Consider the following 12,455-nt stretch of genomic DNA (forward strand, 5'->3'; position numbering starts at 1 on the left):
GTCTACAAAAAAATGATAAATAAATGAATAAAAATTATGGCATTTTATTTATACTATTTTAGTCAGGAATATCATAAACATATGTGCTTGTTGAAGGGATTAAAAATTATGAAATGGCATTCTCTAGGGAAGGCTGGTTTGCATGTAAATTCCAGAAATCTCTTCATTTACAGGCTTTGAGTCAAAAAGTAGAGGTTTTTCTATACTTAGCTGTTGGAGCATTCATCTGTTTAAAATTTAAAACATAACCGAGGCCAGGCCTGGTGGCTCACACTTCTAATCTCAGCGCTGTGGGAGGCCGAGGCCTGTGGATCACTTGAGGCTTGAGGTTAAGAGTTTGAGACCAGCCTGGCCAATATGGTGAAACCCCGTCTCCATTAAAAATACAAAAATTGGCCGGGCATGGTGGCGTATGTCTGTAGTCCCAGCTACTTGGGAGGCTGAGGCAGGAGAGTTGCTTGAACCAGGAGGTGGAGGTTGCAGTGAGCTGAGATCGAGACTGAGCCACTGCACTCCAACCTGGGCAATACATCGACTCCGTCTCAAAAACAAAACAAAAACAAAAAAACAAAAACCCAAAACACAAAAACATAACCCAGATGCCTGGATAAAAATAAAAATTAAAAAAGGGCTGGGTGCGGTGGCTCATGCCTGTAATCCTAGCACTTTGGGAGGCCGAGGTGGGCAGATCACTTAAGAGTCAGGAGTTTGAGAGTGGCCTGGCCAAAGTGGCAACACCTGTTTTTACAAAAATTAGAGAAATCAGTCAGGTGTGGTGGTGCACGCCTTTAGTCCCAGATACTCGGGAGGCTGAGGTGGGAGAATCTCTTGAGCCTAGGAGGCTGAAGCTGCAGTGGGCTGACATTGCACCACTGCACTGCAGCCTTGGTGACAGAGCGAGACCCTGTCCCAAAAATAAAAAGAGAGGTGGGGTTGGGGATGACACTTGAACCCCAATCTTTAGACTCATAAGCTTTTCAGTTTTATGACAGTGCTTCATCTTAAGGTACATGGAAAGTAAATGAAATAATTGTTAGAATATTAATATTTAATAAGTTTATTTCCGGATGAAATGACGTTTATAAGGTTATCATATACCCTATCTACCATTATCTAATTTTCTTAATTTGTGAAATAAAAATAGTATGTTACCATATGCTGTTTATAGCATCTTCCTTTTTAAACAAAGATACCCATTTCCTGTTTTTCTCCTCTTGATATTTGAAGGTTTCACGTTACTTTACTCTAAGTCTAATTTTATCATTAACCATTTGATATAAAAATGTGTCCTGGGCAGGGCGCAGTGGCTCACGCCTGTAATTCCAGCACTTTCGGAGGCCGAGGTGGGTGGATCACCTGAGGTCAGGACTTCGACACCAGGCTGGCCAACACAGTGAAATCCTGTCTCTGCTACAAATACAAAAATTAGCCGGGCCTGGTGGTGGGCGCCCGTAATTCCAGCTGCTCCGGAAGCTAACGCAGGAGAACTGCTTGAACCCGGGATGAGAAGGCTGCAGTGAGCCGAGATTGTGCCACTGGACTGCAACAGAAACAAAACAAAAACCAAAAAACCAAAAATGTGCCCTAAAGTCTTCCACATTGTATTATTTAAGCCTCACTGGGGGAGTTAGCAAGGTCAGTTTACACATGAGATAAACTTAGTAAGGTTAAGTGCCAGATCCAGGCCATACAAGCGGTCGTTCTATATTCTAAATCCTATATTTTACCGCCTAGGCTTCTTAAAGAATGGGAGGCCAGGCGCGGTGGCTCACGCCTGTAATCCCAACACTTTGGGAGGCAGAGACGAGCGGATCAAGAGGTCAGGAGATAGGGACCATCCTGGCTAACACGGTGAAACCCCGTCTCTACTAAAACTACAAAAAATTAGCCAGGCGTGGTGGCGGGCGCCTGTACCCCCAGCTACTCCGGAAGCTGAGGGCTACCCAGGAGGCTGAGGCAGAATGGCCTGAACCCGGGAGGCGGAGCTTGCAGTGAGCCGAGATCGCGCCACTGCACTCCAGACTGGGCGACAAAGCGAGACTGTCTCAAAAAAAAAAAAAAAAAAAAAAAAAAAAGAATGGGTAGGTGGGTGAGAAGCTACTACTAACCATATAAAATAAAGTGATATTTAAAGATGAACAGATGTCGCATTCTAAAAAGGTGAAAACGCGGCAAGGCACAGGAACTCTTGATAAATACTGCAGTTTTTAAGAAACATGGGCTGGTCTTGACGAGACCTATAGGCAGACAGGGCTCAAACATTCAAAAGAGCTAGAGTAAACTCAACTCCCCGAAAGCGCTGCACTGACTGGCAGATTCCACACGAGACACTGGCCTCCCACGTGTCTTTCAGAAAACACACAAAATTCAAGGGATAAAGAAAGCCAAGAAGGGGATGAGAAAAAGGAAAAAAAAAAAAAAAAGCGAACAGAGCTTCTCTGGGAAGTTGAGGGTGCGCGGAGAGTGCGCGAAGGCTGGGGCGGGCGGAGGGAACTCGCACAGCATCTGGCGGGCACCGAGGTCTGGGAACAGGCCTGGAGGCAGCTCTGTTCGTGGAGAAAGTGGGCTGCCCGTGGGCCCCACCCTGTGGAGCCCCCCCAGTAGATCTGTCCCTTGGTTCGGGTGGGCAGGGGAGGGCAGAGCGCAGAAGAGAAAAACAGGGAACGAGACGCTAGAAGAGCCACAGGTGGGCGCCGGTCAGAGTCCGAGGTTGCAGGTCTCTGGGCCAACCGCACCTGCGGGCCCTCCGAGACGCCGTAGCCCCGCCCCTCCGGCGCGTGGCGCCCATGACGCTAGGCGCGCGGGCCGCTCTCCTTACAGAGGTCGCTCTTGTCCGAACGGTCGGCCTCTGCTGCGCCTGCGTGGTTGGGAGGGGAAGTGAGGCGGTTTCCTCGGCGCCTTTTCCGGCAGCGGCGGCGGCAGAACTGGGAGGAGGAGTTGGAGGCCGGAGGGAGCCCGCGCTCGGGGCGGCGGCTGGAGGTAACCCCCTGCACCGAGCTGGAAAGGCGGGCCACCTCTGTCTTCACTCCTCTCTGGATCTCTGGCGGTAACTCCCCTCTCCCTCTCTGTTTCTCTGCAGGCAGCGTACCGAGTTCCCGCGAGGATCCATGACCTGACGGGGCCCCGGAGTCGTGCTGCCTCTCGGGTGTCCTGGGTCGGTGGTGAGCCCAGTGTTTGCAGGCCGGCTGGCGGGCCGGAGGGCCGCATTCTCCCTCGGGGTGAGAGGAAGGCGGAGGAGCGGGAACCGCGGCGGCGCTCGCGCGGCGCCTGCGGGGGGAAGGGCAGTTCCGGGCCGGGCCGCGCCTCAGCAGGGCGGCGGCTCCCGGCGCAGACTCAGGGCCCGGGTGGCAGCGGCGAGTGGAGGAATCAAGTTGTGCGGTCGGTGATGCCCGAGTGAGCGGCAGTCCTGGGCCTCTGCCCTTAGGAGGCACCTCCCACGCAGGCCGCAAAGGCGCCTTCGCGGCCGGGAGGCTTCGTTTCGGTTTCGCGGCGGCGGCGGCGTTGTTGGCTGACGGGACCCGGGACACCTGAATGCCCCCGGCCCCGGCTCCTCCGACGCGATGGGGAAGGTGCTATCCAAAATCTTCGGGAACAAGGAAATGCGGATCCTCATGTTGGGCCTGGACGCGGCCGGCAAGACAACAATCCTGTACAAGTTGAAGCTGGGCCAGTCGGTGACCACCATTCCCACTGTGGGTTTCAACGTGGAGACGGTGACTTACAAAAATGTCAAGTTCAACGTATGGGATGTGGGCGGCCAGGACAAGATCCGGCCGCTCTGGCGGCATTACTACACTGGGACCCAAGGTCTGATCTTCGTAGTGGACTGCGCCGACCGCGACCGCATCGATGAGGCTCGCCAGGAGCTGCACCGCATTATCAATGACCGGGAGATGAGGGACGCCATAATCCTCATCTTCGCCAACAAGCAGGACCTGCCTGATGCCATGAAACCCCACGAGATCCAGGAGAAACTGGGCCTGACCCGGATTCGGGACAGGAACTGGTATGTGCAGCCCTCCTGTGCCACCTCAGGGGACGGACTCTATGAGGGGCTCACATGGTTAACCTCTAACTACAAATCTTAATGAGCATTCTCCACCCATCCCCTGGAAGGAGAGAAATCAAAAACCCATTCATAGGATTATCGCCACCATCACCTCTTTCAATTGCCACTTTCTCTTCTTTTGAATTTGAACTCTGGAGTTACTGTTCTACAGTTTGGGGGGAGGGGGCTTGGGGGTTTTCTCTTTTGTTTGTTTCTCTTCTTCCCTTTTTTTTTTTTTTTTTGGCTTTGCATTAGGATGCTCTGATCTGACATTTGACATGAACACAAAGTTGCTAGATGCTCTTATTGACTTCCAGCAGATGGGATGGGGGAAATACAGCAGTTCCTGGTAAAGTCCTTTGTAATAATAGTTTGATTTTTTTATTTCGAGAGAATCTTTCATTTTCCTATGTATGCTTTTTTCCTTTTTTGCCCAGTTTCCTTATCACTTGCTGTAGATGGCTTATTTTGCATTCATGCAGACTATGTTGCAAGTCTGTTTCATCTAGTAAACTGAAAATTATTGCTTAATCAAACTGCCGTTTGTCTTTTATACTTAAGGCCTTTCCCCCCTTCCTTATGAGTTCTAACTTAGTAATTTCAAATGTGACCTTTTATATCTAAGACCAGTATAGTAAACTTAGCCCACAGTGGCGAGTAATGAGTAATATCATTGTAATATGTTCCAGTTGCACCTCAGTATGTTAAACAGGTAATGTAAGAGGTTCTCTGAAATGTCAGCAAATAAGTTCTGAAACATACATCATGCATGAGTAGGAATAAAACCCAAGTTCCCCACAAGGTAGCTAACTTAACGCTGCATAAAAATATGAAAGTGTAACCCATGAAGGACACTTTTTTTTTCCACTGCAAAGTTAGTCACTTTGCTGTTTTCCCTCTTTTTTAAACTTTAAAAATAGACTCCAGGAATTGGAGCAATAATGGTGTATACCACACACAGATTAAACATTTGTAGATATTTTAAGTGACTTTTGGGCAAAACTGGAATGTATACTTTGACCTTGTTTCAAACGCCTGAGACCAGTAACTTAAAAATTACTAAAAGGTTTACTTTGTTCATTAATAAAGCATTTAGCAATTCAAATTATATGCACCTTTTACCTAGTTGAAAAAAATACACATTCCTGTTTTCACATTATAGCAACTGATAAAGCTGAAGCTATAAGTCATTTTTATAGATGAGTGATCCACATCTCCATCAATTAGAACACTGGAAAAGATGTTTTATAAAAAAGGTATTTAATTTTGTTTGTAGGATTAACTCATGCAAATAATGAAGATATCCTGTTGGTTCAATAGTACACTGTCTCCTTTAAGGAAGGAAGCGTGATGAATGAATGATGTGTAGACTTGAGGGATGACTATTAAAGGGGACGTAGGATGAAGAGAAAGAACCTACAGATGACAATGAATGTAAACTTATTTTTCTTCATATGTAAGCAGTGTGCTCGCTGGTGATATCCAGATCCTAACAAGATTACTTGGTTAGCTGGTTAGGACCTGTAACTGGATTGCGACCACTATGATAATATTTTGAACCAAATGTTAATGCTTGATGCAGAATTGTAAAGCAGCATCTGGTTCCTATATAACCTTAAGGATTAATTTTAGTGATCCTCAAGGAATTAAATAGGGAATTTCAGAAATGTAGACTGCAAATGCAGTATACAGGAAAAGGTGGAGTGGGTTTTGTTTATGAGGGTGTCTGAAAACTAAAATTGAGCGGGATATCATGGTATAGTTGGACAGTATTGGTCCTTCACGCTTTGGCCATATTGTGTAATGGAGCTTTTACCAAAGATGTATGAGAAGTGTAAGACTATAAAAAAAATGAACTATTCAAAGTAAAACTCTTGACAGACGTTTTACTTAAAGCAGATGCAAAAGGGTATTCTCATGTAGGCTCCTGTTGGTGCAGAGGGATTTTTGATTTCAAGATGCAACTAAAGTACGAAGTTCTCAGTTTCACTTTAGTAGAAATAGCTCTAGAAATGAGGCTGATAAACACATCTAAGAATACTGGTTGCTTTCTAAAATTCCCAAAGCTCCATCATAAATGTAATTCTTAGTGTTTTAAATGATTGCATTTTAAGGTATATAAATATGGGTTATCCAATATCAATGCTATAGTAACATCCTGAAACAAAACAAGCACAAAGGTATAAATGCCTAAACTGGAGGAAACTTGAAACCCTCATGTTAAATCTTAAATGTAGTATTTCTAACTTGTGAAGACAGATTGGTAGGCAGCCATTTTTTTGTGTCTTAAAATAACTGGGGGCATAGTTAAAATTTTATACATCAAGTGATTGCTATTATTGAATGTTGCAGGTGAGATGTGGTTATTTTTAGTTTATTTGAAATGTTTGACTGGAAAGGGGGGAGGGGGAAGCAAATATTTGAAATTTGGAAAACCCTAAACCTTTTGGTAAGAAATTGTAATTTTCGCTTAAAATTTTCTTTAAGAATATAAAAGGTTTATAATTGATGTAGTTAAATTGAACAATAACCACTGGTGACTGGAGCAGGTAATTACAGCCTGCAGAAAAAATTATAATCTAAGAATTGAAAAAATAAGATCCTGAAGTTGTTTAATTGCATCAGTTTCTGTATTTGTGAATTTATAAACTGCAGTAAGTTTTGAATGAGGTTAATCTTGTTTAATATAAGTAAATGAGTCTGTAGACTGTGATCTCCCCAAACTAAAAAGTACAGTACTTGGAATTGTGTTTATGGTTGTAGTGTTGGTAAAGCACTAATATGCAGAAAATAAAGGAATTACACAGTGCAGTTTCTCACGTTACGTTACTCGCTTGAACTAGATAAGTGGGACATGTGGTGTGTTGGGCCATGTTATTCTCCAGGGTTTATGGTAAAAGGTGACTTAATTTGGAAGTTACCTGACTTTTGTAAGAACAAAAAAGATCAATTTGGTTCTTGTAAATGCTGGCTATTTGAGGTAGTTTGCCCTGTTTTAGTTCCACCAACTTAATCTGATTGATAATTTAGGACACAACAGTTAAACAGTTTTTAAAATTTGAGGTCCGATAGCAGTCTTTATTCTGCTGTTTTTTCCAAATTACAACCTTAGCATTTTTAGAAGTACAGAATTGTGTCTAAAGAATTGGCCTTGAGTCTTAAATTCAGGTCTTAATTCTTTATAGACTTCTGAATTTTAAAGTTTCTTTTAGAGGTCAAATTGTCCTATAGAAATGGCAAAATTGTATTCATTTAAATGTAAAGTAGTATACAGGATAAGGTCGGAAGAAAGAAAACGATGAATAACTTGTTGGATAAAAGAGTTTGAAAGACATTCTTGTAAGCCTATCCTATATCAGCAATTTTTATAGTTTGATTTTAGAATGTCTTCATGTGATCTCTAGTATGATTTAATTCCTATGTTAATATTTATTAATGTATTTAGTACTGTGGTTAAGATACTGTGACAAAGTATCAATTTGTCAGTACTAGCAGTAGAAAATATTTTCCCCATTAATGAGTTTTTATGCTTTAATATAAGCTTAGAAATACAGTAGCCATAATCTGAATGGTGATGGAGCTTATAAAATTCCAAAAGTTATTTTCTTAATACCTTGCCAAATATGTATCAGGATTACAAGTAAGGTAAGTCTTGTATCTTTCCTTATAGGTAAAAACTGTGTGTGTAAAACCACATACAGCAATTATAAGAAATTTTTAAGTGATTAGTCACTGAACATAATATATTTGGAGTATAATATTCAATAGTATCTAGCCTTTTGCTTTAATCAAATGGTAAGGATTAGTAAAGGTTTCAGTATTAGAGTTTACAAAAATGGAATGTTGGGAGATGGAGCCATAGAAGAGGCAAAGCAACTTCTTGCTTTGCCAAACCAAAGTTGCCAGACTAGATTAGTGAGTTGAACAGGCAGGGAACACACAGGTGAGATCAAAGAAGGCAGAACAAGTCTGGAGAGTTTGAGGTAGTTTGCCCTGTTTTAGTTCCACTAAAGGAGAGGGATTTAGGAATTAAAACAAATTTGCAATTAAATATAACTCAAGTAATGGTAAATTTCAAGAGAATTAGACTAGGAGCTAACCTCATTTTGTGGGAAAATAAAATTTTTTAACTTTTACCCCTTTATTTGAAACGTTTTATGACTACTTGAAAAAATTTAAAAATGAAAGTATTTGTTTTGTCCTTGAATATCTTTGTTTTTTTTTTTTTTTTTTTTGAGACAGAATCTCACTCTTTCGCCTAGGCTGGAGTGCAGTGGCGGGATCTTGGCTCACTGCTAGCTCCACCTCCCCGGTTCACGCCATTCTCCCGCCCCAGCCTCCCGAGTAGCTGGGACTACAGGCGCCTGCCACCACGCCTGGCTAATTTTTTTTTTTTGTATTTTTAGTAGAGAGGGGGTTTCACCATGTTAGCCAGGATGGTCTCGATCTCCTGACCTCGTGATCTGCCCACCTTGGCCTCCCAAAGTGCTGGGATTACAGGCGTGAGCCACCGCACCCGGCGAGTATCTTTCATTTGTTGTAGAATACATATTTAGTCCATAGTATTTGTTTTATAAGTGTGAGGGTAGATTTTTTTTATTGAGAGCCCACTAATAATGCCTGGCACTGTTTAGGTGCAGGAGATTGATAGTGAAGAAAAACACAAAAAATCTGCATTCATGGAACTTAAGTGGAGGATTGGGGATAGAGAACAAAGATCAGATGATAAGTAAAAATCTGTTAGGTTATATGCTATATGTTATACAATATATAATGTATGTACACATATCAGGGAACAGGTAGGTGTGTTCGGAGAAGATCTCATTGAGGTGATGTTTGAGCAAATACTTGAAGGAAATGTCAATATTGGTATAATTGACATAGTCACAGAAAGATAATAGTATAGTGTAAAGCAGAGGTGGGAAAACTGACCAAGGGCAAATCTGGGTGCAGCCTGTTTTTTATAGGGACTGTGCTAGAATAGTTTTTACATTTTTAAAGGATTTGTAAAGTTTGTAAGAAAAAAACATGAATATGTGACAGACAGTAATGGCCTGAAAAGCCTAAAATATTTACGATCTGGCTCTTAGGAAAAACATTTAACCTCAAATGTAAAGCCAATTTTTAAAACATTATCAAAATATATAGGAAATCGAACAATTGAATGTGAAAGACCATTGTTAAATGAATCTAATAAAAATTTTAGGACACACAGGCCGGGCACTGTGGCTCATGCCTGTAATCCCAGCGCTTATTGGAGGCCGAGGCGGGCGGATCACGAGGTCAGGAGATGGAGACCATCCTGGCTAACACGGTGAAACCCCGTCTCTACTAAAAATACAAAAAATTAGCCGGGCGAGGTGTTGTGTGCCTGTAGTCCCAGCTACTCGGGAGGCTGAAGCAGGAGAATGGTGTGAACCCGGGAGATGGAACTTGCAGTGAGCCGAGATCCCACCACTGCCACTCCAGCCTGGACGACGGAGCAAGACTCCGTCTCAAAAAAAAAAAAAAAAGGCACAGTGACATAGAATTTCCACATTTTATACATTTAGTGAGCTAACACTTGTTATTGAGTAGTCTAACCTGGATTATTTTTTTTCTAAATGAATTTAAATGCGTGAAATCAGTAGTTTCTCAGTTTTGATTTTAACATAGTTCTTTAAAACTGTGTGAGTCACTTCATTTTAAATATTTCTTTTATTTTTGTGGTAGTTTTACTGGTCTTCGGATTTAAGTTAAATGTGATTCTTTGTTAAGTGTCCTTTCTTCCAGATAACCTAGATTAGTTGGTGTAGGTTCAGATAACATCGTTTAACTGTGGCTTTTTTATCCATTATTACCATAATTAAGTCATGAGTCTATTATTTTTACGAAGAAAGTTTGTAAGGGGAAGTGTTTTATTGACTTGGAAACTATTATGGTGCATGATAATTTGGTTTCTTCCAGTATTATTCCTCTAACCAATATAAACTAGGAAAATTTGCTTTACACATGGATTATTTCTTGCCTAGAGAGTTATATATTAATACCAAATAATACTAAATAATTACTAGTAGGATGAGAAATCTATATTTTAAACTATTTAAACTATTACAAAGTTGTGAAACCTGTAACTGTTAGACTACTACAAAGTAATCTAGCAGAAGTTATGGAAGTAAATTTTATTGAGGACATTTACAAATGAGCTTTAAAAAAAAATGAAAACATTTGTAGTTCATGGAAAGACCTATGTGAAACTAGTTATTTGTGATTATAAAAGTTGTTTTCCATTACAGCTGAATAGCCTGAGAAGGTTATAGCATGAGAGGGGAAAAAAAAACCATTGTGGTAGAAGCAGAAATTTGGATCTTTGAAGTTTGTTATAATAAGGCAAACCAAAGTGCTTTCTCTGCATGTCTTTATTTTTTATTTTATTTATTTATTTTTGAGATGGAGTCTCGCTCTTGTCGCCCAAGCTGGAGTGCAGTGGCTCGATCTCAGCTCACTGCAACCTCCCCTCTCTGGTTCAAGTGATTCTCCTGCCTCAGCCTCCCAAGTAGCTGGGATTAGAGGCATGTGCCACCACGCCTGACTAATTTTGTATTTTTAGTAGAGATGGGGTTTCACCATGTTGGCTGTTCTCAAACTCCTGAGCTCAGGCAATCCACCCAACTCGGCCTCCCAAAGTGCTGGGATTATAGGTGTGAGCCAGTGTGCCCTGCCCACGTGTTTATTTATCTATTTATTTATTTGAGGAGTCTTGCTTGGTCACCCAGGCTGGAGTGCGGTGGCACGATCTCAGCTCACTGCAACCTCCACCTCCCAGGTTCAAGAGATTCTCCTGCTTCAGCCTCCCAAGCAGCTGGGACCACAGGCGCACCACCACGCCTGGTTAATTTTTTTTTTGTTTATTTTGTTTTGTATTTTTAATGGAAATGGAGTTTCACCATGTTGGCCAGGCTAGCCTTGAACTCCTGACCTCAGGTGATCCACCTACTTTGGCCTGCCAAAGTGCTGGGATTACAGGTGTGAGCCACCGCGCCTGGCCCATGTGTTTATTTTATTTATTTATTTTTTTTGAGACGGAGTCTCACGCTGTTGCCCAGGCTGGAGTGCAGTGGCGCGATCTCAGCTCACTGCAAGCTCCGCCTCCCGGGTTCCCGCCATTCTCCTGCCTCAGCCTCCTGAGTAGCTGGGACTACAGGCGCCCGCCACCGCGCCCGGCTAATTTTTTGTATTTTTAGTAGAGACGGGGTTTCACTGTGGTCTCGATCTCCTGACCTTGTGATCCGCCCGCCTCGGCCTCCCAAAGTGCTGGGATTACAGGCTTGAGCCACCGCGCCCGGCCCCATGTGTTTATTTTTAAAAGTTAGTTTTATGAATAAGTCCTAGGTTGGAGTTAGGCCTAAGGAAGTCAAACTCAGAAATATTCTAATAGTAAGAGTTAGCATTTACTGAATGTTTGCCATGTGTCAGGCATTGCTCTAAGCACTGAATGAGTATTAATTCTCTAAATCCTCACAGCCACCTTGGGAGATAGGGCTCTCATTTTATAGTTGAAAAAAACTGAGGCATACAGAAGTATATGATAATAAGTAGAAGAGCCTGAATTTGGATTCAGATAGTCTCTGCTGTACTATGAATGTGACTAAGGTGAACCAGTGCTTACTCATGTTCTTAGTATTTTTTTGGTGTGTGTTTTCTTATAAATACCTGGCTTTAAGTAAATTTCCCATAATTTTCTTATTTTATCTTCAATAAGTTGTGCGTCCCTGTATAATTTCACTCTGCTGTACAGTGGAGAACAGTATTAGGTGCTTAATGGACTTTTTTTTTTCTTCTGTAAAAATCAAATTTGATTGCTTGATAGTGAATTTTACAGATCATTGTGAAAAATAGGAAAAGTTAAAATTTTCACTGAGCTGATTATTTGTATACTTATATATAGATTTCTTTTGATTTAAGAAAAGTTTTATATGGAATGCTTCACGAATTTGTGTCATCCTTGCACAGGGGCCGTGTAATCTCTGTATTGCTCCAATTTTAGTATATGTGCTGCTGAAGTGAGCCTCCCAGTTAAATTTCAATTAGATAAACTGTTTTTTAGTACAAGTGTATCCCAAGCAATATACTAAAATTATGTATTAAATTATATATACTATATATAAAAAAATTATATACTAAAGCTTAAATTGAAATTTAACTGGCCATCCTGTATTTTACCTACAATCCTATATCTGACTCTGAATGGTAGGAAAGGAGGTAAGATTGAAAACGGAAATTTAAAAATATATTTAGAAACTCTCAAGAGCTCTACCAAGTAGTTTGGATATTGTTTTGTGTGTAATGGGAGCCATTGAATTTTTACATATGTAAATTTATATATATATATCTCTATGCATATATATATAACTCTTTCTATGCATAT

General features: G+C 41.7%; 1 protein-coding gene and 1 pseudogene across 1 annotated transcript; one reads left to right on the forward strand and one right to left on the reverse strand.

The window, feature by feature from the left end:
- Positions 1-2,917: 2,917 nt before the first annotated feature.
- ARF6 (ARF GTPase 6) lies at positions 2,918-6,859 on the forward strand. The gene is made up of 2 exons (XM_005561198.3): positions 2,918-2,979; positions 3,080-6,859. Exon 2 carries the CDS (start codon positions 3,561-3,563, stop codon positions 4,086-4,088), a length of 528 nt encoding a protein of 175 aa, XP_005561255.1. The 5' UTR covers positions 2,918-2,979; positions 3,080-3,560; the 3' UTR covers positions 4,089-6,859.
- A 5,138-nt stretch (positions 6,860-11,997) lies between these two features.
- LOC123574797 (U6 spliceosomal RNA) lies at positions 11,998-12,096 on the reverse strand (annotated as a pseudogene).
- Between the last annotated feature and the right edge of the window lie 359 nt (positions 12,097-12,455).

This window comes from Macaca fascicularis, chromosome 7 (genome assembly GCF_037993035.2).
Source record: "Macaca fascicularis isolate 582-1 chromosome 7, T2T-MFA8v1.1".
Lineage (NCBI taxonomy): Eukaryota > Metazoa > Chordata > Mammalia > Primates > Cercopithecidae > Macaca > Macaca fascicularis.

What these genes read in the sequence shown, in the direction of transcription:
- ARF6 (XM_005561198.3), top strand. Translation starts at nt 3,561, where the DNA reads ATGGGGAAGGTGCTATCCAAAATCTTCGGGAACAAGGAAATGCGGATC.